This window comes from Podarcis cretensis (assembly GCF_951804945.1).
Source record: "Podarcis cretensis genome assembly, chromosome: 3".
Taxonomy (NCBI): domain Eukaryota; kingdom Metazoa; phylum Chordata; class Lepidosauria; order Squamata; family Lacertidae; genus Podarcis; species Podarcis cretensis.
The window spans coordinates 58,443,354-58,468,526 of NC_137172.1; the positions used below are offsets into that span (position 1 = coordinate 58,443,354).

At 40.7% G+C, this 25,173-nt stretch overlaps 1 protein-coding gene across 16 annotated transcripts in view; it reads right to left on the reverse strand.

The window, feature by feature from the left end:
• ARMT1 (acidic residue methyltransferase 1) overlaps positions 1–25,173 on the reverse strand; it is a 65,946-nt gene that overhangs the window by 39,251 nt on the left and 1,522 nt on the right. For 3 of the 16 annotated variants that reach the window (XM_079971516.1, XM_079971520.1, XM_079971519.1), the window contains exons 2-5: positions 23,978–24,083; positions 23,148–23,383; positions 20,406–20,571; positions 18,185–19,359 (exon numbers count right to left, since the gene is read on the reverse strand). In XM_079971516.1, coding sequence (XP_079827642.1) covers positions 18,598–19,359; positions 20,406–20,571; positions 23,148–23,383; positions 23,978–24,083 — 1,270 coding nt within the window. In that variant the 3' untranslated portion in view covers positions 18,185–18,597. The other 13 variants (XM_079971527.1, XM_079971524.1, XM_079971513.1 and 10 more) reach the window with 10 other exon arrangements.

Genomic DNA, 25,173 nt, shown 5'->3' on the forward strand with positions numbered 1-25,173 from the left:
AGAATATGTTATTACAAAAGTACCCAGTGCTTTGTGGGACCCCTTCAGGAGAAGAAAAGGCTAAGGAGTATACCCTACAAATATGTGGAGTGCAATCCCTAAGGTGGTAGGATGATGTGGGATATTTCTTTTTAGAGGATGCAATTGCAGTTCTAATTTTAATTATAAATGTCAATGAGTTTGCAGTATACACTATTATTATGGACTCTAGAGAAAAAGGTTAGCATAAGTTAAAGTGAACATATGAAAACCACAAAGTGACTTGTCTCCATATGTTATGTGGAGACTGGGTATTACATTACAGGTGTTGTAACTATATGCAGTATAAGTGTAGTGCAAATAAAATGCTACACATGAAATCTTAGTCTTTTGCCCCATCATCTGGAAAGGTCCTATGAGAAACTTGAGCAACAATCTTCCTGGGTTTCTCTGAACTTTAGATCAAAGCCTTGAGTTGGATGAAAGATAAAGAACTGAAAAGAGGAAAACCTTGGATAAATACTCCCTCTTGCAGCATTTTACAAGAAACAGTTTAGTCCTTGAATTAGGAAAGATAAGCTTTAATAACCAAACTGTACCTAAGTATAATTGAAACAATAATCTTTAGTGCTTTATACCATACAAGGCACACTGCAGCTGTGCTCTATGAAATGAAACAGCAAATGAAATGGATTGATCTGCTACCAGACCTTGAGAACTGACACAGAGCAATTCTTTTTAGGGAGGGCCTTCCCTTTTGCTGCTTCCAAAACTTTTACTAGTAGTAAGCTTTCTTGTCCAAGAAAAATACAAATGAAGCAAGTTATACTGAACAGGTACTGAGTGGTCAGACAAGTTGATGATGTGTGAGTTTCTTCCAACAAGAGAGGAACACAAACGGAAGACTAAGACAACATTCAGTCACCCATTCACATCAGTGACATAATATGTAAGCTAGTAAAACAGAGACCATACACAGAGTAACTCCTTCATGGAGCTACAATTCCCAGAGTTCCACAGGCATGAAGATTGACTGTTAAACCACTTTGGGATAGGGAACTAGGGGTCTCCTAACAGCAGTCAGCATCTTGAACAAACTACAGTTCCCAGCATTCTTCGGAGGAAGCCATGACTGTTAAAGTGATAACAGTGCTTTATATGATGGGGTGGATGTGGTAAGAGATCTTTACAGCAGCTGTATTCATAGTTTACAAACAAAACCATGTTACATTGCTCACATTATTGAATCCAATATAACATGTTAACTAAGGCTGTGTACACACCATATACTTAAAGCACATCTCCCCAAAGAATCCTGGGAGCTATAGTTTACCCCTCATAGATCTACAATCCGTAGGACCCTTAACAAACAGCAGTACTCAGGATTCTTGGGAGATGCTTATTTGTATAGTGTGTACTTAGCCTAACTCTCTGAATTTCTGTAGAACACGTTTTGCTCTAAAAAAACCCGAAAGACATCTGGCATCTTCGGTCACAGGTCTCAAGCGGCAAGTTTGGGAAAGACCTTTGCCCAGAATCCTAGGCAACCACTTTTTTATTTTTTTTAAAAGGATGCTTGCAATTTGATACTGATGAGAAATAAAAAGATATAGAATTCTCCTATATAGTAATTTACCAAACAAGCATTACAACATACAGCATAAAATTATACAGTGGTACCTTGGGTTAGAACTTAATTTGTTCTGGATGTCCGTTCTTAACCTGAAACTGTTCTTAACCTGAGGTACCTCTTTAGCTAATGGGGCCTCCCGCTGTTGCCATGCCGCTGCCGTGCGATTTCTGTTCTCATCCTGAAGCAAAGTTCTTAACCTGAGGTACTATTTCTGGGTTAGCAGAGTCTGTAACCTGAAGCATATGTAACCCGAGGTACCACTCTAGTCTGTTCCCTATTATTCGTGAGCAGTTTGTATTTATCTTTTATTTATTATATTTATATACCACGCTTCATCTGAGTATCCCAATTTGGCTCTGGTCTCTAACTTGTAAAGACTCAGCAGTAGGTTCTCAATGTTGAACAACTGCAACTCCAGTGTGCATTTGTGCGCATTAACAATGCTTTAAATGTTTTATTTATATCATGTTCCTGGTGATAATGCTTAAGGTAGCTTATCATCTTTTTTAGAAAGATCATATAAAGAAAATAGTTGACAATTTAACAACAGACCTTAAAAACGGCGGCAAAAACCCCAACCAGCATTTGTCCCAGGAACTTAAAATGGCTTTCTAGTATCTATATGACAGTGTAGGCACCAAGCAAAATTCATGGGATGGGGGGATGACATGTTCTCTGATACGGCAAAGGCCCTGCTCCAGTTGCTGCCTGTTCAGCCAGGAGCAGCTGAAGCAGGACATTCAAGGTTGGTCCATATAGGGATCAGGAACCTGTGACCTTCAAGATGTGGCTTCACTGAACACTGGTCACACTAGTTGTACCTGATGGGAGCTGGTGCCTAACTGTGCGGACCACTTTTTATCACTGTAACTTGGTTGAATACTGTCACCTGCGTAGTTATAGTCAAGGCACATGACAAACACCATAACCAGAGGCTTGCAGCACTGAAGACTGGGCCAGAGTTAAAACAGGACTTCAGCCATGACATCAATAAAGGGTCTAAAAACGGAACTGGAAAACAAAGTGCAAGCTAGGGGGCACATTTGAGCTACTGCAGCGACACAGAGGGAACTACAGCACATCCCAACTTGTACTGTACCAAGATAGGAGACGAAACCTTTTCTGTCTGTCTTGTTTCTTAGCGATGCTGCTATGCCTATAACAGCTGTGCGCTGAGTAAAATTCAGGAGGTGCCACTTTTCCTCCCACGGAGATTCAGCGATGAGGAAAGTTTCACCTGTTGAATTTAGGAAAAGGGCATGTGCTGGCAACCACACAGTTACACATCACTACCGGCGTTGTAGGGACGCGGGTGACGCTGTCACGCTGGCCACGTGACCCGGAAGTGTCTGCGGACAGCGCTGGCTCCCGGCCTATAGAGTGAGATGAGCGCACAACCCTAGAGTCTGGCAAGACTGGCCCGTACGGGCAGGGGTAGCTTTACCTTTACCGGCGTTGTAAACACATGTAAATAGTCAACATGTGCCGAGGGATTGTATTAATAGGATTTCTCTTTCGATACCAAGAGAAAACCTTGCCTCTGGATCAGGCACCCCCAAACTCGGCCCTCCAGCTGTTTTGGGACTACAACTCCCATCATCCCTGACCACTGGTCCTGTTAGCTAGGGATGATGGGAGTTGTAGTCCCAAACCAGCTGGAGGGCCGAGTTTGGGGGTGCCTGCTCTGGATATTATATTTGAGAGAAGGGGGCCTGCCCAAAGCACTGAGCCGCGCACCAGTAGCTCAGGACTGGAGCTGGGGGTCCATACCTCCGTTTCTAGCGAGGCTGCCGCCGAGGCAGGTGGCAGCAGCAACGGCGCGTTGCTGGTCACATCGATGAGCCTGGCTGAGGCAGAGCCCCCGCGGGAGCTGCTGCTTCTCATGCTCCCCCGGGGCCGCCACGCGCCAGCCCTGAGCTGCGCGGCTTCCAACGTTCGATCAGAACTTTACCCGGGAAATCGACCGCGCGCGTTTTCAGCACAAATCTTGCTAAGCGACGCCGGTCTCCAGGGAAACAGGCACACACTGCAGAGCTTGTAGATTGGAGGGGACGGCTGATTACTTCTTCTCGCGAGAGGTCTTGAAGTTGGATTTTATCCAACTGAATAACGTTTGTTTTTCTTCCCCTCCAAATGTTTGGGAACTGGGCAAGGAAAGCATTGCCCTCCTTATCAGGTTAGGCTGGTGGTGGCACCAGAAAAGCTTCCAACAGTTTACAGGTTGAGTTAGAACAACGCAAGTTAATTTGTAATTTCTTGCAGGTGGGTGGAGAGAATTTGAAACGCTTTTTCCACACATTGTATTGTTGCGCTTTAAAATCTTGTATTCTTAGCAAATTCTCTATGCGTTTCCGGCACACTTTAAGTGCTATAGGCGTATATACACGTAGGTATGAAACAGCCCTAAGTTCAGAGCTTTGACGACAAATGGCTGCTCTTCTTTATTCTTTGTTTTAAAATATTATATCCTGTTTTCCTGTTTCATTGTTTTTAATGATAAAATGTAAATATATTAAAAGCTTAAACATTTTAAAAGGAGAGCAGATACAGCATCATAGGTATTCCAGGGAGCAAAAAAATAAGAGTTAGAAGGAAGCTTGAAGGTTTTTAAACCAAATTCTCTGCTAAATGCACAGTCTGCAGTGATGCAACCACAGTATAGTTGACAGATATTGCTGACAGACGGCTGTCCTTTTAACTTAAATACTTCCAGCAAAGGAGAGCACTTCTCCCTAGGTAGTCAGTTCCATTGTTGAACAATTTCTACCTTGGGAAAGTTTATCCTAGTGCAGGGATGGCTGGCCTTTCAGATGTTGTTGGACTGCAATTCCCAACTATTGGAAATGCTGGCTGGGTATGATGGAAACTGGAATCCTACACCATCTGGAGGGCCACAGGTTAACTACCCCTGTCCTAATGTTTATCTGAAATCTGCTTTTCTGCAGTTTCCACCATTGGTTCTTGTTTTGCCCTCTGGAGCAGTAGGGAACGAGATATCTGAAGACTGCTATAATAGCACATCACATCAATTGCTCCACTTTTGCCTCCATCTCTAACAGGTGGCCCCCAGAAGATTGCCCAAAACGGAATGTGGCCCTTGGGCTTAAAAAATTTCCCCACCCCTGCTGTGACTAACACATAAGGCTTGTAAGTACCTAGCACAAATGATCCTGGATTTCTTTGCCTGAAATCTGGCACATTTCTTACCTTTCCTTATGCCTGCAATTTTCAGACTGATGAACCTTGGGCCCTTTCAGGAAAGCCACTGCAGCTATCCTTCTGAAATTTGGCAGGAATAATATTCCCAGGGAGGGATGCTATTTCTTGCAAATTTCATACAGTTCTTTCTTTATATATATATATTAATTAGAGAGTGATCCTTTAAGGTATGTAATCAATGAAACTTCTGGATTTATTTGTCTGTAATTTATCCACTCTGGAGGGGCTACCATGCCCTCACATTTCATCTACTTTTATAAAGGGGGTATGAAGGTATACCCGTTGTTTGAATTCCTGCTAGTGAAGTGGGGTCTGGGGAGAGGAGGTAGAGAAAATGAAGTGGACTCGAATGGATGAATTGAATTGGAGAACCCACTAATACACTGAATGGAGGCTTTCTGTTTTACAAACTGCTGAATCCAAACTGAAAATTAGGCTGGTACATAACCATATTATTTTACCTTGCTAAGTAGGTAAGGAGAGAACTGATGGCATGAAACAGTGTTTCAAATAATAACCATTTTAATGATTGATATCCTACCTTGTCCTCCCAAATCATGTCTTTTAACTTAATATGCCAAAAATTGGGATCTTAAAGTGCCGACTGCTAAAGAATTCAGCTTCTATTCCCAATTACAATTAACTAGTTAGAACTGAGGCCAGCTTATGAAATTCATTAGACTTCTAGGTCATCTCCCTTAGAAATCATATTTCAGCCCATAAAAGTCTACTGGTAAAGGTTTGTAAAATCCAGAACACTTAGTAAAAATCTCAGATAAGCCTTTAATCCTTTTGTGGAAACTTAGAAAACAATTTAAGTTTTCTACTTGGGCAAGCTTCCACTAGAGTCCACCACTCATTTTTTAATTATTTATCAGTAGTGGGAGTGTGGGATTTTCATGACCCTCTTTAGATATATTTTAACCAGCTTTTTAAAGTGTGCCAATTTCCTTTCCAAAAGGAGAACTCTCTCCTATTAATAAAAAGAGAAAGGAGGGAACAAAGCCTTTGTTCTTCTTGTGGACCACTTTGCCTTGTCTATGATAATCGCCAGAACTTTGGACAGGATGTTAGATAGATTAGAATTTTTTTTGCTGACTACCAAATATCCATGTACCCAAGATTTATTACAAACTGGCATTCTACCCGTAACATATGTAGAATCTTGTTTATAGAAGATCTTCAGAAAGAGGGAGGGGAGCAGATATAATTAGTATGTTTTTACTACCACTACATTGCATGAATAGAGATGTTATCATCAGGAAGGTCAAGCTTTTGAGCTAAGAAAAGTACTGCATTTTCAGACTAAAACGTTGAAAATGCATTCTATTTAATTGCCTCTATTTCTAGAGAACATAAAAGATTCTAGCAATTGCTAAGCACAAAACCTACGGTAACAGAGAAACTGTGACTTGGCTTCTGACATGTCTGAATATGTACCGGTATATATTTTTTGTGTTGTTATCACTTTCGCATGCATTTATCCCATGCTGCATCAGTAATTCTTAAACCTGTAAACTACTATGAGACCTCATACACAGATGAACACGTGTAATACACTGAAACCATATACTTTATGTGTATTTTGTATGCATTGTGAGGAGCAGCAAGTCTACAAATAAAAATGGCTTGCGATGCCAAAATTCACATTATTTGGCAAAGAGAGACCCTTTGTTCAGTCTACAGTACTCTGTAAAGTGTCATGTACATTGGTGGCATAATAAGACACTGTACCAACAGCTGAAATTTATTATTATAATGGTATGATTTAACTGTAGTCTACTGATGGTGGTGTATGGGACACTGGTACAAAAACTGCCAGGTACAGGGAAAGTATGGCTCTCCAACAGGTGCTCAGTACCCCTGAACACCCCCGGTGTCTGCTGTGGGCCAAAGAAAAAGTTGTTTCACATATGTTTTTGTTCTTGCAAACAATATCAATTTTAAATATAAATATATAGCAAACACACCTAAACAATTTTCATCAGAGCCACAAGATGCAGGAAGGAGAGATTCCATATTTTCATCTTCCAACACAATCCTAATGAAAAACAGACACAGACAGAGCTATTAGACTTAGGAGAAAAGCTCAGCTAGTAACTTTATTTTTTTCATAAGGCTTGTGGTTAAGAAAAAATGGGTTAAAGTTAAACCTCTCCTTTGCATGTTGTGATCTTGATGACAATCATGTTCTCTTGCTGCTGGCGTGGTTTCTAATTAGCATTTTGTATCTCATCTAGTTTGATCGTGTGTTGTCCCTATAAAGTAGTGATGGAATGTGATGGATAATGCATATATTAATTGCCACATTGAGCACAACAAATACAATGGGTGTGTGGCTAGCTCCAAAGCTAAATGGTGGAATAATTTTATGTCTTTGAATATGATGGGGCAAAAATCTAATTGAAAGACAACCACAGGCTTTGGAATAGAATTTTTTTTTACACACCAGGAATGGTAAGGATTTTGAGGATCTAAATGCAAGACCACATGTTTAGATCTATTTTTTAAAAAAGCAAATTGAAGGCTCAATATCTCAGGGCTCAGACAAGGCCTCAGATACTGATATGTCTAAAGGCAACACTTGCCCACAGAAAGGTGGGAAAGTGGAAGCACTTATGGAGGTCGATAGAGACTCGGATTCCTATACTGACAGAATTTGCCAAGCCCTAATATGTGACAGGACCACTGCATTGGCACCACTTGCACAGAAATTTGAAAACCTTTCTAATCAAATAAAAGACATCTCTCAAACTGCAAATGAAGCACTGATTTTTGCCACCACTAATCAATCTGAAATACAATAACTTCATATGGCCATGGATTCTTGCCCTATAGTTCGAGGAACAACCAGAAAGAAAGAAATGTAAACATTTTTGAATCAGCCTATCAGAGAATTAGGAAGGGGGAGATATGGCCAAATCATCTGTGGAACACTTTGGGTGGATTGGATACTAACGTTGAATATAAATACCCTCAATCAATAACAGATGTGGAGAAGCACACAGAGTCCCTGGAGGCTTAAATATTATGCAAAATGTGATTAGAGGTGATATTATGTACTATGCAAATTGATGATGCTATATGGAGAAGAGGGTTTGTAGATTGTCTCAAAAGGTTGTTATTTGTCACAGTACAATAGACCTAGTTCTCACAAACAGTACAAGAGCTGGTGAACCCGTGTCTGGACAGTTCCATTTTGGACTGTGCAAGTGATTTAATGATTTACCATTCCATCATGTTGAAAAGTAGGGATAAGGGTTTCTACACATAGAAAACATGGGTTATCCTTGACCATTAGCAATGATGACTGGGGCTGATGGGAGCTGTAGTCCAAATCATCTGTGGAACACTGTGTTGGCTACAAAAAGAGGCATATTGGTAACATTGTATCAGAGAAATCGAGACACAGCTGTAGCTCAATGGTAAAGTATTTGTATTGCATGCAGAAGATCCCAGGTTCAATCTCTGGCAACTGCTGGTAGGGCTAGGAGAGAGCCCCTATCTGAACAGCAGCTGCCAGTCACTATAGACAGTATTGAGGTAGATGGATCAATGGTCTGACTGAGTGTAATGCAGCTTTCTATATTCCTATAAAGGTTATTAGAAACTGAACTTTGTTTCACGAACATCTTCTAGTTTAAGGTACAGACTAAGGTATATGTCTGTTGGAAAATAGCTATTGTGATTTTGAGAGGTTGCCTTAAATAGACATTGTTTCCATCCCAAACATGGGCCTGAAATTGGATTTGAATGTATCCTAATTATCATCCAGAACCATCCAGAACACTCCGTCTCCTGTTTCTTTAATCCACGGATGAGGAAGCTATGGTTGTCTAACTCCAATCAATTCTTAACATTGCCCATACTGGCTGGGGATGATAAGAGTTGGAGTCTCAAGAACATCGGGAAGGGCCACAGATTCCTCATTCCTGCTTTAAGCTACTGTTGACCAATGCATACAGCTGTTATACTGAAGAAATTATTGAGATGCTTATTTACATGTGTTATTTTATTAAATTTTGTCCAAAGCAGATATAAAAGCATCTGCTAAAGAACTGTAAATGTAACATACAACACAAGGCAAAGTGCTGCACTGTAATAAGGGTTTGTAAACTTTCACAATTGCACACAAGGGTTTGTAAACTTTCACAATTGCACACAACTTTAAAAATCTTAAGATCTGTAGAAGAAAATAAAGAACATGAATATTGAACCCCAGTAAACCTTCCAATCTTAAACATCATAAACAGTGTTCATGAACACTGCTATGCTTTACACAAGCCAATCATGAAGCAGCATCAAACTGAATTATTCCATATTTCCCAATGATCATCCAATCAGGTTCAGTATTAGTAAGTTGTTCACCTTGCCCAGGTTTCAGCCCAACCTGGATATCACATTTTAGCGTTCTTAAGCTACAGAGGGGGGCAGGGTGAAAAGTGTTCAAGGCTTGATGGAATGGCACTGTGAATTCCCACTTCCGATCAGCTATCAACTTTCTGTAGTTCAAATCACCTTTAAAAATAATTAAATTTGACTTCTGCAATTCACTGTACAAATCAGGAGCCACTTGAGCCATCCTACAATATTCATGCGGCGAGGTCCAGAACAAGTGATCATGATAAATCCAAAAGCCATTTTTCAAATAGCCCTCCCAGCAGACACCACACCTAGACATCCCCTTGTGATTAGCTGCCTGCATTTGCTTAATTGTCCAATTCAGGTCACGCTTTGTAGTATCTGACACATACCATGGGATGCTTTTCCCATGGAAATGAATTTCAGTAGCTAATTTGGAGGATAACAAGAAGTCAGACAGTATAAGGTCAGCAGTAAGTTCAAAACCAGCATTATCCAGGACTATATCAAGTCTAGTAGTCTGCTTATTCATGTTCTTTTTGTTTATAAGCAGTGACCAAAGCTTTTCCATGTGATCCACCAAGATAAAAGGTTTTAACTCTTCCACAGACTGTAATGGGTCAGACTTCTGAGAATTATCTGCCCCAGCTGACATTGACAGGTCACACTTATTACCCCACAGTGAAACCTAAAGAAGGAAAAAGTACACCTTAATCTGTATGCCAAGTGATCCTTGCTCTACTATACACCAAGTGCATCTTCGAGGACTGCAGTTAAGGGGCTACTGAGAGGTCTGCTTGTTGTAACAGGAGAAAGTAGGTCAGAATTGGAGTATTTCTTTTTACTTCCATTGAAACCAATGTGAAAAGGCAGTGGGTTAATTCCCAAGAGGCAAATATAATATTAATAAAATTTAATAAGAAATGTAAGAAAAATGAGAATTAATCCACTTCTTTTGACCTTGAACAGGCTTAGGAAGTAGCAGTTTCTCTGCCAAGACACACTTACTATTCTGTCAAGTTCCAATCCACTAAGCCAGGGAACCTCAGGCTCAGGGGACCAATGTGACCCTCCAGTTCTTCCTTCCTTGACTCCCTCCCTCCTTCTAATGTGTTATGCATTAAACACCTGTTAGTGAAAGAACATAACTAAATCAATAAATTGGTTTTTATTGAATACTAACAAGTGATGTTGGGACGCGAGTGGCACTGTGGAATAAACCACAGACCTTAGGACTTGCCAATCAGAAGGTCGGCGGTTCGAATCCCCACAACGGGGTGAGCTCCCGTTGCTCGGTCCCTGCTCTTGCCAACTTAGCAGTTCGAAAGCACGTCAAAGTGCAAGTAGATAAATAGGTACCGCTCCGGCGGGAAAGTAAATGGCGTTTCTGTGCGCTGCTCTGGTTCGCCAGAAGCGGCTTAGTCATGCTGGCCACATGACCCGGAAGCTGTACGCCGGCTCCCTTGGCCAATAAAGCAAGATGAGCACCGCAACCCCAGAGTCGGTCACGACTGGACCTAATGGTCAGGGGCCCCTTTACTTTTAACAAGTGATGTTACAGAAAAGTTGAGACCAAAGTGTAATTAATATCGTTTCTGCTTATGCATTTAGAAGCCAGGCGTTAGCAGTTTTCTGCAGATGGGTTATATGATTAATATCTCAGTATAAAGCAGACTCCTGATTTAGCTAAGAAGGGATGGGGAACCTGTGGCCCTCCCAATGTTCGACTTCTAACTTCCATCATCCCCATCAAACATGGCCAATATATGTGCCTTCCTGTAGCCCTATTTCATTTTGGAGAGGCCTTTAAATGTTGTAGAAACTTTCTGAACCTTCTCTCTCACAGTAAAAGCTGTAGCAATATTTTTGGCAGCATGCCCTAATCAGGTTTTGGCAGAGGAGAGATCAATACCTATAAATTAATAGTTTGGCAAACTACAAAAACAAAAAGCAAGCTAACGATAATAATTTATATACTGTTTTCTGAAGAATCATCATAGGAAGGTATGTGTATGACTGAGAATAAATGCCAGAAACTCTCCATAAAAATATTTTTGCCTTAGTTGTTAAATCCACTATGTGCATGGAACAGATTTGGGGTTCCATGTATTATTCCAGGTCTTTTGTCATGCTTGTTTCTGGGCCTCAGTAGTCACTATTTTCAACAATATTGCAGAGAACAGTGTATGATGAGTTGGAGGTTTATAAGATAGGAACTCACTTAAAATGGTTCTGATGGCCTGAATAGTTTCTGAACATATTATCACTAATGGTTTCCATTAGGTCATATTTGAAACTAGATATTTAAACTGGATTTTAACATTACAGAATATGTGCAACAGATAAATTATTTAAGCAAGATTTTACCTGTAGCAGCTTCAAAAATTCTTCCTTCAGGGATTTTTCATCTAGGCCCTTTATGTTTTTCAACAGCTCTTGTAGATAGGTGCTTAAAACAATAATAGCTTCCTGAGATTCAAAGAAACCATGGTCCTTTTCTTTTTTAAATACATCATAGTCACTGATGGGTGGACTAAACAGAAGGGATAGAAACATAATAATACATTAGTCTTTGACATCACTAAATGCCAAAAACTTTCTCCCATAGCCGTTGCAGTCTCTGCTGAGACTGTAGTATGTCATGTCTAGCATGGTGCTGTGGGATCAGTGTCAGCTAATGGGGCCTGAAGATGTGGACACAGTCATGGGTGTAGTAAGGATTTATGGGGGGGGGGGGCAGAACCTAGGTTAGTTAAGTATTTTTATTTATTTATTTGCTCCGGGGGGGGGGGGAGAGCTGCCCCCCGGCTACACCCATGGACACAGCGCTTGCAGCAGTGTGTCCAAGCTCTCTTATGACAGGATAGGTTCAGAATGTAGCTCACAGTTCTCTGTATAACTTGGTGTCCTCAAGGAGGGAGTAGTGTGGTCACTTCCTCTTTTTTTTTCTCCAAAGTTTTTATGAGAGATTTTCTTGTGTTACAAAACAAACAAATAAATGGGGGAAAGTACATATAGCATCTCCATTTCTGATTTATAGAGCCTTTTTCAGTTCATTTACATTGTGTATGAGTCACTGTCATTCTAGAAATGCGGTTGTGTGGGAAGAGAGGGGAGAGGTGGAACGATAACGTTATTTTGTTCTATTGCATAGCGTTTGTGTATGTTATCATGTCAGCATCACATGGGTAGGGCTTTTATTTGTAGATTTAATTTTTATTGGCATTGCGAGAGAGGGTCCAGAGCCTGGTTGGTTGAGTTCAGTTGGTTTCAGGGTGGTTTGTTTGTGAGTGTGAGGAGGGTTGTTGGGTCAGGTTAGTCATAATATTTCATATGCTGCTTGTGGAGGGGATAGGTCATTGTGGTCTTGTGCTGTGTATGTGATAAAGGGAAACCACTGGGATGAAGGCGTCACTCACCACTTGATAAGAGTTGTTTGCTGCTGATGGAAAGCCTGTTTTGTAAAAACCTATCTTGGCTGACTATAGCCTACCAGGCCAAATTCACAGTTTTACTGTTAGTATATAAAGACCTAAACAGCTTGGAATCAGCTGGCTTGAGGGACCACCTTTCCCCATATACCTGATATTTTAAGTTGGAGATGCACTTAAGGGTTCCATGTTTGTGTTGCTTCTACAAGACAGAAGGCATTTAAGCATGATTGCACCTAGGTTGTGAAACTCCTTGCCTATTACTATTAAGCAAGCACCATTGGTACTTTGTTTCAGCTGCCTATGTGAGACTCTTGTTGACACAGTACTTTTCTGCTATATACAGTAGCTCAAGTGATATGCAGTTTGCTGCTGGCAAACTATTTTTGTGTTGTTTTATGGATGTGTTATGCTCGCCACTGCTTACTATCTGATATATAAACCTATGTACTTACTTCTGAGCGAGTGCCTCATGAATTCTACGATACATATAACACTCTGTATATAGCCATGGAGACTGAAACCAGCTTGGTGGTCCATCTGATAATTTTTGATGATATTCTAAGCACTGGTTCCAGAGAGTGGTGTCAGGGAGACTATCATTCAAGGCAGTCAGTGGCTTGTCTGCCTGCAGCTCATCTCGTAACTTGGTCAGAAGGACTATAACTTTCTTCTCTGCTTCAATACCTTTCTAAAATAAAGTAGGAAATAAATATTTTCAATCAAGTGTGTGTGTTGATAAAACTTACTTTCCCCCCACAAAAAACAAATCTTATTTGATGAATAAAGTTTTTTAAGGACCAGAATAGCTATAAAAAGTCATTTTCTCAGGAGTTCCTATCAAAAGTGCAGATCCAGAGGACATAGCTCTCAGAGCAGGGAACATAACAAACAACATAGTATTTGAATTAAGCTGAATGAACATTGGCATTGCTAACCTGTCTGTGATACTGGGTGTTAATCAAGTAAATGTGGTTTAAGAGTTAGAAATTGCCAACCCTGTGCCCATGGGGCATAGTGGTGCCTGAAAGACTTTAACTGGTGCCCCTAGACATGGTAAGTTTTAAAGGAAAATGTATAGATACACTTCTAAGCAATTTCTGTGAAATGAGCAAACCTGGCTGCTTCTACCTGTCAGGTGTTTTTAGCTGATGAGTGAAGTCAGAGCTGTGATTTGGGCACTAGGTAATAGGAATCCACAGGGTCTTAAAGAGACACTATTTCTACCTCCCCTTAAATGTCCTTTTCCTTTTCCTGCTTCTGTCTTGTTTTGTGTGCAAAACCTCAACAGATTAGGCATGCAGTCCTGGGAAGTTTCAGTGTGATTGTATCCTTAATTTTGTGTTATGCCATAGCCACTCCCATAGCAGTCATGTTGCTATATTACACTTCCCATGGTAGCCATTTTGTGGCAGGAACCCCCAGCATGGTCTCAAAGTTAAAAACTTAAGACCAATGAAAATACCTGGCAGCAGATTCAGGACAAAATAAAATGCTTGTTCGCACAAAGCATATTTTATTGATATCACTGTGCACAATATGTGACTGCCACAAGTTAAATGGCTTGAATGGGAATGGCAAATTCATGGGGAAGAAAAGTCTTATCACTATCTAATAGTAACAATGGCTACAGAGAACCTCCATGTTCAGAAACAGTTATGCTACTGCAAGCCAGTTGATTGTGAAAGACAGTGGAAGATGCCTATTCCCTTCATAGTATCTAGTTTGCCACTGGAGAAGCATATGACAGATCTCTGGTCTGATCTAGCATGGCTCTTTACAAGTTCAAATGAAAGCTGATGTTCTCTAGGCATTTGAAACAATTCTCAAAAGGTACGGGAAGACCTAAGATTTCCAATAAAATATCAAGAGAGAAAAGGTCAAATATACTTATTTCTTACTTCACCGTGTTCTTCAAAGAATTCATTTTTGTGTTGCTCCAGATTATTGATAACTCTAGTCAGGATTACTGGCAGCTTGTCTTTAATTGTATTGTATGCAAAGGATCTATGAAGAACAAAATATTATATCTATATAATATCTAAATGTGTTTGTATTGTAATGTATCCTTTTCTTAGGATTTAAATATTTTTAATATCTCAACTTGCTCCCTGTGTAGGACCCAAAGTGGCTCGCAGCATAAATTAAAACATACAAGTAAAAACATAGTTATAAACATTCCCTGCATAGATAGTCTGCTTCCTAAACACACATCACAGTAGGGTTGGTTGGCCCGTTATGGAAAATAGAGCACTGTCCTATCATCCTGTCTTGGCTCCTGCCTTCTAACATAGTCAGCCCAGGGGGTGGACCTGGTTGTCAGTTTCCTCTTCCTTAGCCTCAGTGCTTTCTTTGTGGAGTTTGGAAGTGATGCAAATGGGTATAAAAGTAGGATTAGTTGGTCCCCCCTGTCATTAGCTTTACCTACTGTTGGCTCCCTACCAGTCATCAGGTCAGGAATAGAACTATTAAGGTCCTATGTGGACATTTCCACATAGCAGTTTCTGGAGTGAAAAAACAAAAAGCCAAAACTATTGGATTTTCCATAAAAACCGTAAATTCACATTAAATAGGGAAATACCTTGGTACATTTTGATGTGGCTGTGAGGATTCAGGTAAGGAGCGCAGTGCACAGCACACTGCTGTATGGAAGAGCCCTTCATTCCCTTCATCCAACTGTCATTTCCCAACTGTCACTCCATGCTCCCTCCAACTCTTATATTCTAAGTTGTTTTTATTATCTGTATTCTAAAACGATTCGTTTTTCTATTCTTTTAATTCCCCTGCACTTTAATTATTTTTTAAAGATCATTTTTGCAAGTTTTTAGCTTTTCATATTTCATCCGCCTTGTTGTCATTTGTGCAAGCCGCTTTCAATCCCGGTCGGGGGGTGGGGGGAATATAATAACAAAAGTCCTGTTGAACACAGTGGGATTTCTGCCATGAGAGAGAAAACCCTTACGATGCTCTTGCTAGTCAAGGAGCATGGAAAAGTGATTTAAGATAAAATCTTATTAAAGCCTTGCGCGCAAAAGGAGACTTTGGACACAGGCCTTGTGCCCAAAGCAAACGTGGCACAGGAGCTCAGTGTCTTGGTAAGAGCGGGAGGAAGACCCTGGAAGAGACCTGGACACACGCTCCCTCTCCCAGCCCCATTTCGCAGAGCCCCGACGAAGCGGCGGCGGGGGGGACGCACCCCTTGAACTTGCCCGCCAGCTGAGGCGGCAAAGTTGCCGCCACCGGCGCCGCCATTTTGCTCACTGCGGCGCCTTCCCGGCACGCCACCCGGCGCAGCTAGGCGCTTTTCCAAGCAACGCCTGTTCTCATTGGTCGGCGGCTGCGTTCCTTCGCGCAGCGGCCTTACAAAGGGAGCAGAGCGAAGCAGCTCCTTCCGTAAGGAGGCAGAGAAGCGGGGCGGGAGGCGGGGTTGATGTAGAGGAGCGGAGGAGCCTCCTCCCTCCGCCCTCGGGAAAAAGAAAAAGAGGTCACAGGTCTCGTTCTGAGTGGCTATTCGAGATGCGCGCGCATGGAGACGGCTCCGATTAAAGCGCCCGTCCCAGGACTGCGGCGGTTCCCGTGAGACCTTCTGTCCTCTTCCGCCCTCACTAGGACCGGGCACAGCTGGTTTCCGCCTCGGATCCTTAGCGCCGAGTAGCTGCGGAGCGAAGAGACGCGAAGTGGGCGGGGGGGGGGGAGGGAGTTGCGACTGTAGGTTTCAGCTATTCCTAAAAAGTAAGCTGCAGAAGGTAGTTAGGATTCTTGTGTATATTCTATAACCGCAGACTTACAAAACGGGACACGCAAAGGAGAAGGGACCGGGAGGGAGAAAGAAAAAATTAAACTCAGGCGCCAATTCTTAGAACAGTTGTTCTTATAATGACCAGCTGGCACAATTGATGGGTAGGAGGTGCCTGATAGAGCTGGGCTTTCAACAAAGCTGATGATGGAAGGAGCCTTCTGCCTCTCAGCTCGCCCACTGAGACAGTTTGGTGGAATGGCTACACTAAGGGGACAGTTGAGGAAGAGGATGGAGCTGGAGCTGGTCACGGCAGAGCCAAAGGAGTGAGACACTTCTAAATTATAAATACAGGCAGCTACCTTTTTGTGCACCTCCAATTGATGTGTGACCCCCAACACACATGTTGTTTTCGGCCCTGGAACGGGTTTAAGCGCAACCATGGACAGGGAGTTGCTTGTCTTTAATGTCTCAGATGACATTGTCCCATGTTGTCAGTATCCCCGAACGAGAGTCTGGGCTCTGCAGTAGACTCAAAGCTTAAGATCAGTCTAGGCAAGACAAACTTGGAGGAAGAGGGACAGACTATACAGATGAGGAAATATTGGTCCTGGGTGCATACTCTTCTTTAAGGGTGAAGGAAGACCCTTGGACCTGGGATAGTTATTGGAGAACCAGGTGGCAATATTAGCCGATTCTTAATAATTACAGGAATAGAAAATAGATCTTGCCACTGTCTCAGTGGCAGGGTGGTACAGAGGTGACAGCCCAACTTAGGTGCTCATGTAATTTTGTATTGTATGCATCCTAATGGACTCCAACTAAAGAAAGTACTGCCAGCGCCACAATTTTATCATCAACGTGGGTGTACTAAAAGGAATGTTGAAAATCCATTTTGATTCTACACTTAAAAGATAAAGCTGCTTGACTATCCTTGCACCATGACTTTGAGGAGGTCCGTTGATAGATGCTGGTGTTGGAAAAACAAGAGCTTATGGGGATTGTGGGACTGTTTCAATAACTGAAAGTACAATTGAAAAGCCAGAATATATCTAGAATTGTGTAAGATGACTGTACCTGAATACCTTGTTGTATCATAAACCCATCTACCTAATAGTACTAGATTAATTTATAATAATCTAAAGCATATTATACCATAAACTATGTTTCACAAGTCTCTTTCTTTAAAATGCAGACTACAGTAGTGTGTGTTCTTTTCTTGGGACTTCACTGTTGTGATTTCATGGACTGCCCAACCAAATAGACAAAAACCACTCTTAGATATTCTTAGCAGTACCAAAGTGACCTCACCGGAGCGCAGACCTGAGCAGTGTATACATAGGTCCCCACCCCACATTGTGGCCTCGCTAATGTGGTCCAAAAGAAAATAGAGCGTACAAGATGCCATCCAACCCAGTGACATTTGTTTTCCAACTAAATAATATAACTGCCTCCCAAATGTTTAAGCAGGGTAAGGAAGGCCCTTTCCCCCTCACATTTTCCTCTCCTATCTGCTGCAACACTCATCCATTGCTAGATCTCCTCCTCTGCAGTTAATGAAATTACTACCTACCCCACCTCAAAGCGCCTGAGCATAAGCAGGAAGGGGGAAATGGGAATGTGGTCTCACCCAATTGCCAATAATCATGTCAGGGCAAAGCCTTCCATCTCTAGTTGTAGTTAACCCACAGTGCTACTTAAAGCCTAGCGTAGCTAACAAGTGGTAAAAGGTGTTCCTTATATGCCAGGTTACTTATTTAAACTACTACCAACTGATGCTGATACCTCTTATATTGGAGAAAGAATTCAAGTCTATCCATTGAATACATTTGAATCCATTTATTTATGTAAGCTAATCTTGACCAGAGAAGTTCAGGCAGCTTTAAAGTAAGACTTGAGCTACAGAAAAGCAAAAACTTTTAGCAAATCAAAGTGCAATATTTTGTCGTTAATGTTAGAATAGAGGTAAGACAAACCGCAGCTACTAAAGCTGCTCTCACTCAGTGTTTCCTCTGTCAAGCATTCTTTACTTACAGTTATCTAAGAATAATGACGTTTTCATTTTTTAAGACCATAAATACCAGAAAAGGGATTGTAAAATGTCACAATTGCACACCTCCTTAAAAATAGCAGTAAGACCCGTAGAAGAGAACATGCACATTGAAAGTCAGCGGTCTTTCAACCTTGACCAACAAAAGCATTTAGCACAGTACTGTCCTTTAAACTTTGCACATCAATCATGAAGCAGCATCAAACTGAATTATTCCATATTTCCCAATGATCATCCAATCAGGTTCAGTATTAGTAAGTTGTTCACCTTGCCCAGGTTTCAGCCCAACCTGGATATCACATTTTAGCGTTCTTAAGCTACAGAGGGGGGCAGGGTGAAAAGTGTTCAAGGCTTGATGGAATGGCACTGTGAATTCCCACTTCCGATCAGCTATCAACTTTCTGTAGTTCAAATCACCTTTAAAAATAATTAAATTTGACTTCTGCAATTCACTGTACAAATCAGGAGCCACTTGAGCCATCCTACAATATTCATGCGGCGAGGTCCAGAACAAGTGATCATGATAAATCCAAAAGCCATTTTTCAAATAGCCCTCCCAGCAGACACCACACCTAGACATCCCCTTGTGATTAGCTGCCTGCATTTGCTTAATTGTCCAATTCAGGTCACGCTTTGTAGTATCTGACACATACCATGGGATGCTTTTCCCATGGAAATGAATTTCAGTAGCTAATTTGGAGGATAACAAGAAGTCAGACAGTATAAGGTCAGCAGTAAGTTCAAAACCAGCATTATCCAGGACTATATCAAGTCTAGTAGTCTGCTTATTCATGTTCTTTTTGTTTATAAGCAGTGACCAAAGCTTTTCCATGTGATCCACCAAGATAAAAGGTTTTAACTCTTCCACAGACTGTAATGGGTCAGACTTCTGAGAACTATCTGCACCGGCTGACAGTGAAAGGTCACACTTATTGCCCCACAGTGAAACCTAAAAGAAGAAGAAAAAGTACACAATCCCTGTGAGCTGAGTAATGCCTTGTTGCACTATCTATCACATATATTTAGATTCGGATTTAATGGCATACTTGAAAAAGCTGGATTCCCAGTAGTCAGCTGTTTAGCAGAGAAGAGCATCTGAATCAATCTCCTTACTTCTGAGCAACTGATTGAGGGGATTCAATCTTATTTTAAAAATATCAACTACCTTTGTTGGATTAAGCTGCACACAGCACCCATTTACATAAGCTATTCCCTATCACGATAGGGTTAAGGATAGGGATATGGACACTGAAGCCTCCTTCCAAGTACATATATCCCTTATTTAAAGCAGGACGCTGATTTGTGGGTGGGGGGGAATCATTTTATTATTTATTCAATTTATATTCTGCCGTTCCCCAACCCAGGGCAGCAAATCATCTTGTGAATTGTGGAGCACAGCTAACTCCCAAGTTTCTAAATTCAAAAGCAAAAACTACATCCATCATACTTCAGTCTCAAGTTTAGGTAACGTTTATTAGTTTTCAACAAATGAGCATCACATCAATAACTTTGTCAGGACACCAAAATCAGGTTCCAATGAGGAACAAGTGACAACAGATTATAAGTGAGAGAAGAAAAACAGAAGGAATGTAAATGCTATTTTGTGAAAGATAATCGGGGGAAGCCATAGGTATAGCAGAAAATAAATTTCAGAGAAATTAACATCTCAAAAACATCTATTTCAGAGGTGTGAAATAATTATGTGCATGAAAAAGAATTATGTGCTCGTTTCTGTGCCCCAATATTAGAAGTGCAGCCAATGATATAAGAATTTTACTCACCATTTAAAACAACATTGCAGAGAACAGTATATGAGTTGTTGAAGGATCTTAACTTTCTTAAAATTATTCTGCTGGCATGGAATAATTTTTCAACATTTTTTATCAGAAATGTGATACGTCTCATGTTTTACATTAGGCCATCTTTGAAACAAGAAACTTAAAAATTAGAGAATATATGCAACATTAAATAAACAGTAAGTATTACTAGTTTTACCTGAAGCAATTTAAAAAATTCCTTTTTCAATAAATTTTCATCTAGTTTCTCCACGTTTTTCAATATATCTTGCAGATAAGTACTCATTAGAATTATAGCTTGTTGAGATTCAAAGAAATTGTGTATCTTTTCTTCTTTAAACACATCAAAGTCACTGATGAGTGGACTAAACAGAAAAGGGGGAAAACATAAATTAGTTTTTGACCTTAATAAATACTGAAGACCACATCCACATGTTGAGCTCCCTGCCCCGTCAATTGCTTACCATGTGACATGGTGCTATGTTGTATACTTCTACACCCCAGCTCAAAGTCATGGGCCTCATTCACAAAATGCTAATCCAAACCACTGCTTAATATACATAAACAAGTATACTTGCACAAAACTAGGGCACTTCACTCCTTCTTGGGTCCTGCTGTTGCTCCGCTATTGGGAGCTAAGCCATGGTTTGGCTTAGTGTTACCTGTGAATCTCGGCTTGTGGTTTGTCTCACTCCAAACCTTAGTTATACAGCTCATTGTCTGTCTAGAGAAAAACAAGCTAGGAGCACATTTGCACATAACCCTAAGCCAAACCATGTGCTAGCTCTTGGTAGTGTAGCAGCAGCGGGAGGAGTGAACTACCTGTGATTTCCTAACCGCACTAGCACATTTGCTTATTTATGTTAAGCCATGTTTTGGCTTAGGGTTATGTGTGAACCAGGACACATAATGTAACATGTAACACTCAGCCAAACCATGGCTTAGCTCCCAATAGTGTAGCTACAAAGAACAATACGAAGTTCCATCCTTAGTCAAACAGGTTTAATTTTACTATGTAAATGTTAGAAAGGTGAGAACAAATACAAAAGTTCTCAGATTCTCCCTGCCCCAGCTCATCATACTTGTAGCATTCATCATAAATACACTGGTGCCCCGCAAGACGAACGCCCCGCAAGACGGAAAACCCGCTAGACGAAAGGGTTTTCCGTTTTGGAGGTGCTTCGCAAAACGAATTTCCCTATGGGCTTGCTTCGCAAGACGAAATGTCTTGCGAGTTTTTCCGACTTTTTTTTCCTCCCCCCCCCCCTTCTAAGCCGCTAAGCCGCTTATCAGCTGATCCGCTAAGCCGCTAATAGCGCTAATCCGCTAAGCCGCCAATGGGCTTGCTTCGCAAGACGAAAAAACCGCTAGACGAAGAGAATCGCGGAACGGATTCTTTTCGTCTTGCGAGGCACCACTGTACACCAATCCCTCCCACCACAACTCTCTTTTCTTGGCCAAGAGCAGAAAGCAAGAATGTTTAATCTGCAGTTCATATTTACCAAATAAGATGCATGCACCAAATAAATAAAATCAGAAGCTGCCTTCTACATTGGTCCAATGTAGTTCAGTACTGTCTACACTGACTGGCAGCAGCTCTTCAGGGTTTTCATACAGAACATTCCCATCCTTACATGGAAATGCCAAAGATTGAAACTGGGAGCTTCTGCTTGATAAACAGATGCTCTATTACTGAGCTGCAGTTGTTGCCTATTACCCAACAACAATGCATGAGAAGGAAACAATAGCTTGAGTTATAAATATACCAGGAATATTTCATATTTTTTTCCTCCCTTATTAACACACATGGCCCCTAATAAAAATGACAGAAATACAGAAATCAAATATCTGAAGTTGTTCAATATAAAATGTTTTTTGTTATTTAAAATAATTAATTCATAAGCAAAGCACACATTTCTTGACATTTTAATGAGCTTATATGACCTTTTATAGAGAAACAATTCCAAGCAATAATATATAACAAATAAACATTGTAATTATGAAACACAGAATGGTTTCAAAATTGAAACGAACTTTACATTTTTTTTCTTCCCAAGAAACAAGGTATTCCTTCATCCTTCCAGGAACAGGAGAAAATAATGTTAATAATTTTTTCCTCATCATTTCAATGTCATCTGATAGGACTCCACATAAAATCTGTACTCCAGAGTTGGGTAACTACTATATCCTGAGGCACTGTATAAGCTGTGAAAGTGGGTTATAAGTTACGTAAATTAATATAATTATTCTTAACACATCTTACTAACGTTACAGTATTTTTCAACTGATTTATTTATTTATTTGATGGCTGTTTTTCTATGGGTGGGGTTCAAAAAAGAAAGTAGCCAACAGTTTTCGTTTCATTCAATTAGGCTGTAAGCTAAAGTGAACAAATCACTTTACAGGTCTATCATTAAGCAGAAAGCAAAGAAAGAAGAGAATTACAAGGACTTCAAAATTTGTAGCAAGAAGTGACACTAAAATTCCAACTTGTAGTTATACTATGCCTACTAAATTAGGTTTTGAGGTGGATTACAAAATATTTAAAATGCATGAAATAGACAAGAGTCACTAGGAAGGAACAAAGTTCACCTTCCCCAGTCTTCAGATGTTCCACTGGCACTCTGCTGTTGATCTGTGTACCGCATAGCAGGTTTCAGAGGAAATAACCGAAGCCCAGAAATGGCTGTTGGAGTCCTTCACAGGATGGTGTCTATTTACCCAAGCTGCTGCTATGTTGCTCTGGCTCTTGGTGCCAGATGCAAGAGGCAACTATCACTCTGTTGCTGACTACAAGTCAGGAGAAGGAATAAAAAAAGGAAAACAGCTGGCACTTAAGATTGAGTTCTTTTCTCTGTTTTACCTTAAGCTTGAACTTTATTCCCCAATTCCCCATCCCACAGATGGAAACGATACAACAGCAAACAACACACATGCTTACTTTTGAGCGAGTGCCTCATGAATTCTACGATACATATAACACTCTGTATATAGCCAAGGAGACTGAAACCAGCTTGGTGGTTCATCTGATAAACTTTGATGATATTCTAAGCACTGGTTCCAGAGAGTGCTGTCAGGGAGGTTATCAGTCAAGGCAATCAGTGGTTTGTCTGTCTGCAGCTCATTCCGTAACCTGGAGAGATAGGCTATAGCTTTCTTCTCAGATTCAATACCTTTCTAAAATTAAGAGAAAATGAAGAGATAAACAAATGTTTTCAATCTGAATGTGTTTGATTCATAAAGTTATGTTTTTCAATAAATTGTAGGGTTGCAATAACTTGACTGAATTCCAGTCAAAAGTGCAAGTCCAGAACCCAAGTATCAAACATGACAACCAAATGCTTTAGTCCATAGGTAGGCAACTTGTGGCCTCAGGGCCTAGGGTGACTGAGACGTTACAGGTTTATAAAATTATGCATGGCGTGGGAAAAGTGGACAGAGAATTCTAGAACTTGGGGTCATCCGGTTAAACAGATGGCAGCAGATTCAGGACAGAAAAGTACTTGGTCACACAAGGAATAATTTATGTAATTCACTGCCAAAAGATGTGATGATGGCCACTAGCTGAAAAGGCTTGAATGGAGAATTGTGACAAATACACTGAGGATACTGGCTCTTTAGTTTGTGCTAGCAAGGCTCTTTGTATGTTCTTATGGAAGCAGAAAAATATTTCATTAAGGATGCAGAAATAATTATACAAAGTTTGATTTGCTTAAGGTTTTTAAGAGAACAGTATTGAAAGAGAAAGCATAAAAGGCAGCAATTTCTTACTTCTCCATGTTCTTCAAAGAATTCATTTCTATGTCGATGCAGAGTATCAATAACTTTAGTTAGGATTAGAGGCAGCCTATCTTTAATTGTATTGTATGCGAAGGATCTATGAAGAACAAAGCAATATTGTTTTAAATTTGTAAATATCAGAATCACCATCAGGCAACTTTATTCAAGTTAATTTCTACACAGGAGTAAACTGCTGTGTTCAGATATCATGAAAACCCATAATTATGTTTGCTCACAAAGTGAGCCTCGCCTCCTCCCAGGCATGCATACTCCTTCTGTAGTGGTTAAGAGCGGTATTCTCGTAATCTGGGGAACCGGGTTCGCGTCTCCGCTCCTCCACATGCAGCTGCTGGGTGACCTTGGGCCAGTCACACTTCTCTGAAGTCTCTCAGCCCCACTCACCTCACAGAGTGTTTGTTGTGGGGGAGGAAGGGAAAAGAGAATGTTAGCCGCTTTGAGACTCCTTAAAGGGAGTGAAAGGCGGGATATCAAATCCAAACTCTTCTTCTTCTTTCTCCCTGTTGTAGCTAAGACAAGCTTGGAAAGTTTTACTTCCATTTTCAATTAACCACTGCTCATCTTCTTGCTTGAACTTGACGAACTGGTTAAGCTTTGTTTGAAACATGCCATGTTTAAAATTAACCACAATTTACAGTTCAGATGTAATACCCAAACTGTAAAAAATTGAAATTAGAAGTGAAGGCTTCCCATCACCGCCTTGTGGCTCTGGAGGAGAAAGAGCAGAGGGAAGGAGCCCAGGTCTATTATTCTTATACACAATAAATTATGGTTTATCATGATGCCTAAACACAGCCTTTTTCTAAACCTCTCATACCCCTCCAGACCACATCTCAATGCAAACACAGTATTTATCACACTGAAACATTATCACTGAAGCCATTAAGATTTTGCCCAACTGATATGCAGTCCTAAGCAATACACTGATTCCATATATGAAAACTAAGCAGAAATATTACTTCCAAGTGTCCAGACTTGCAGAAAAAAAGTTTTGTGGTTTTAATCTCACACAGTTTACCATGGAAAATAAAGGATGGATTATTGCAGTTACACTTTATCTTTGTATGTACACAGCAACTTCCTTAAACCATGTCCCAGACCAATAAGAACCTGGTAAAATAAGCTAAATATTCTAATTCATATCTAAAGGATGGTATTTATGACTCTGG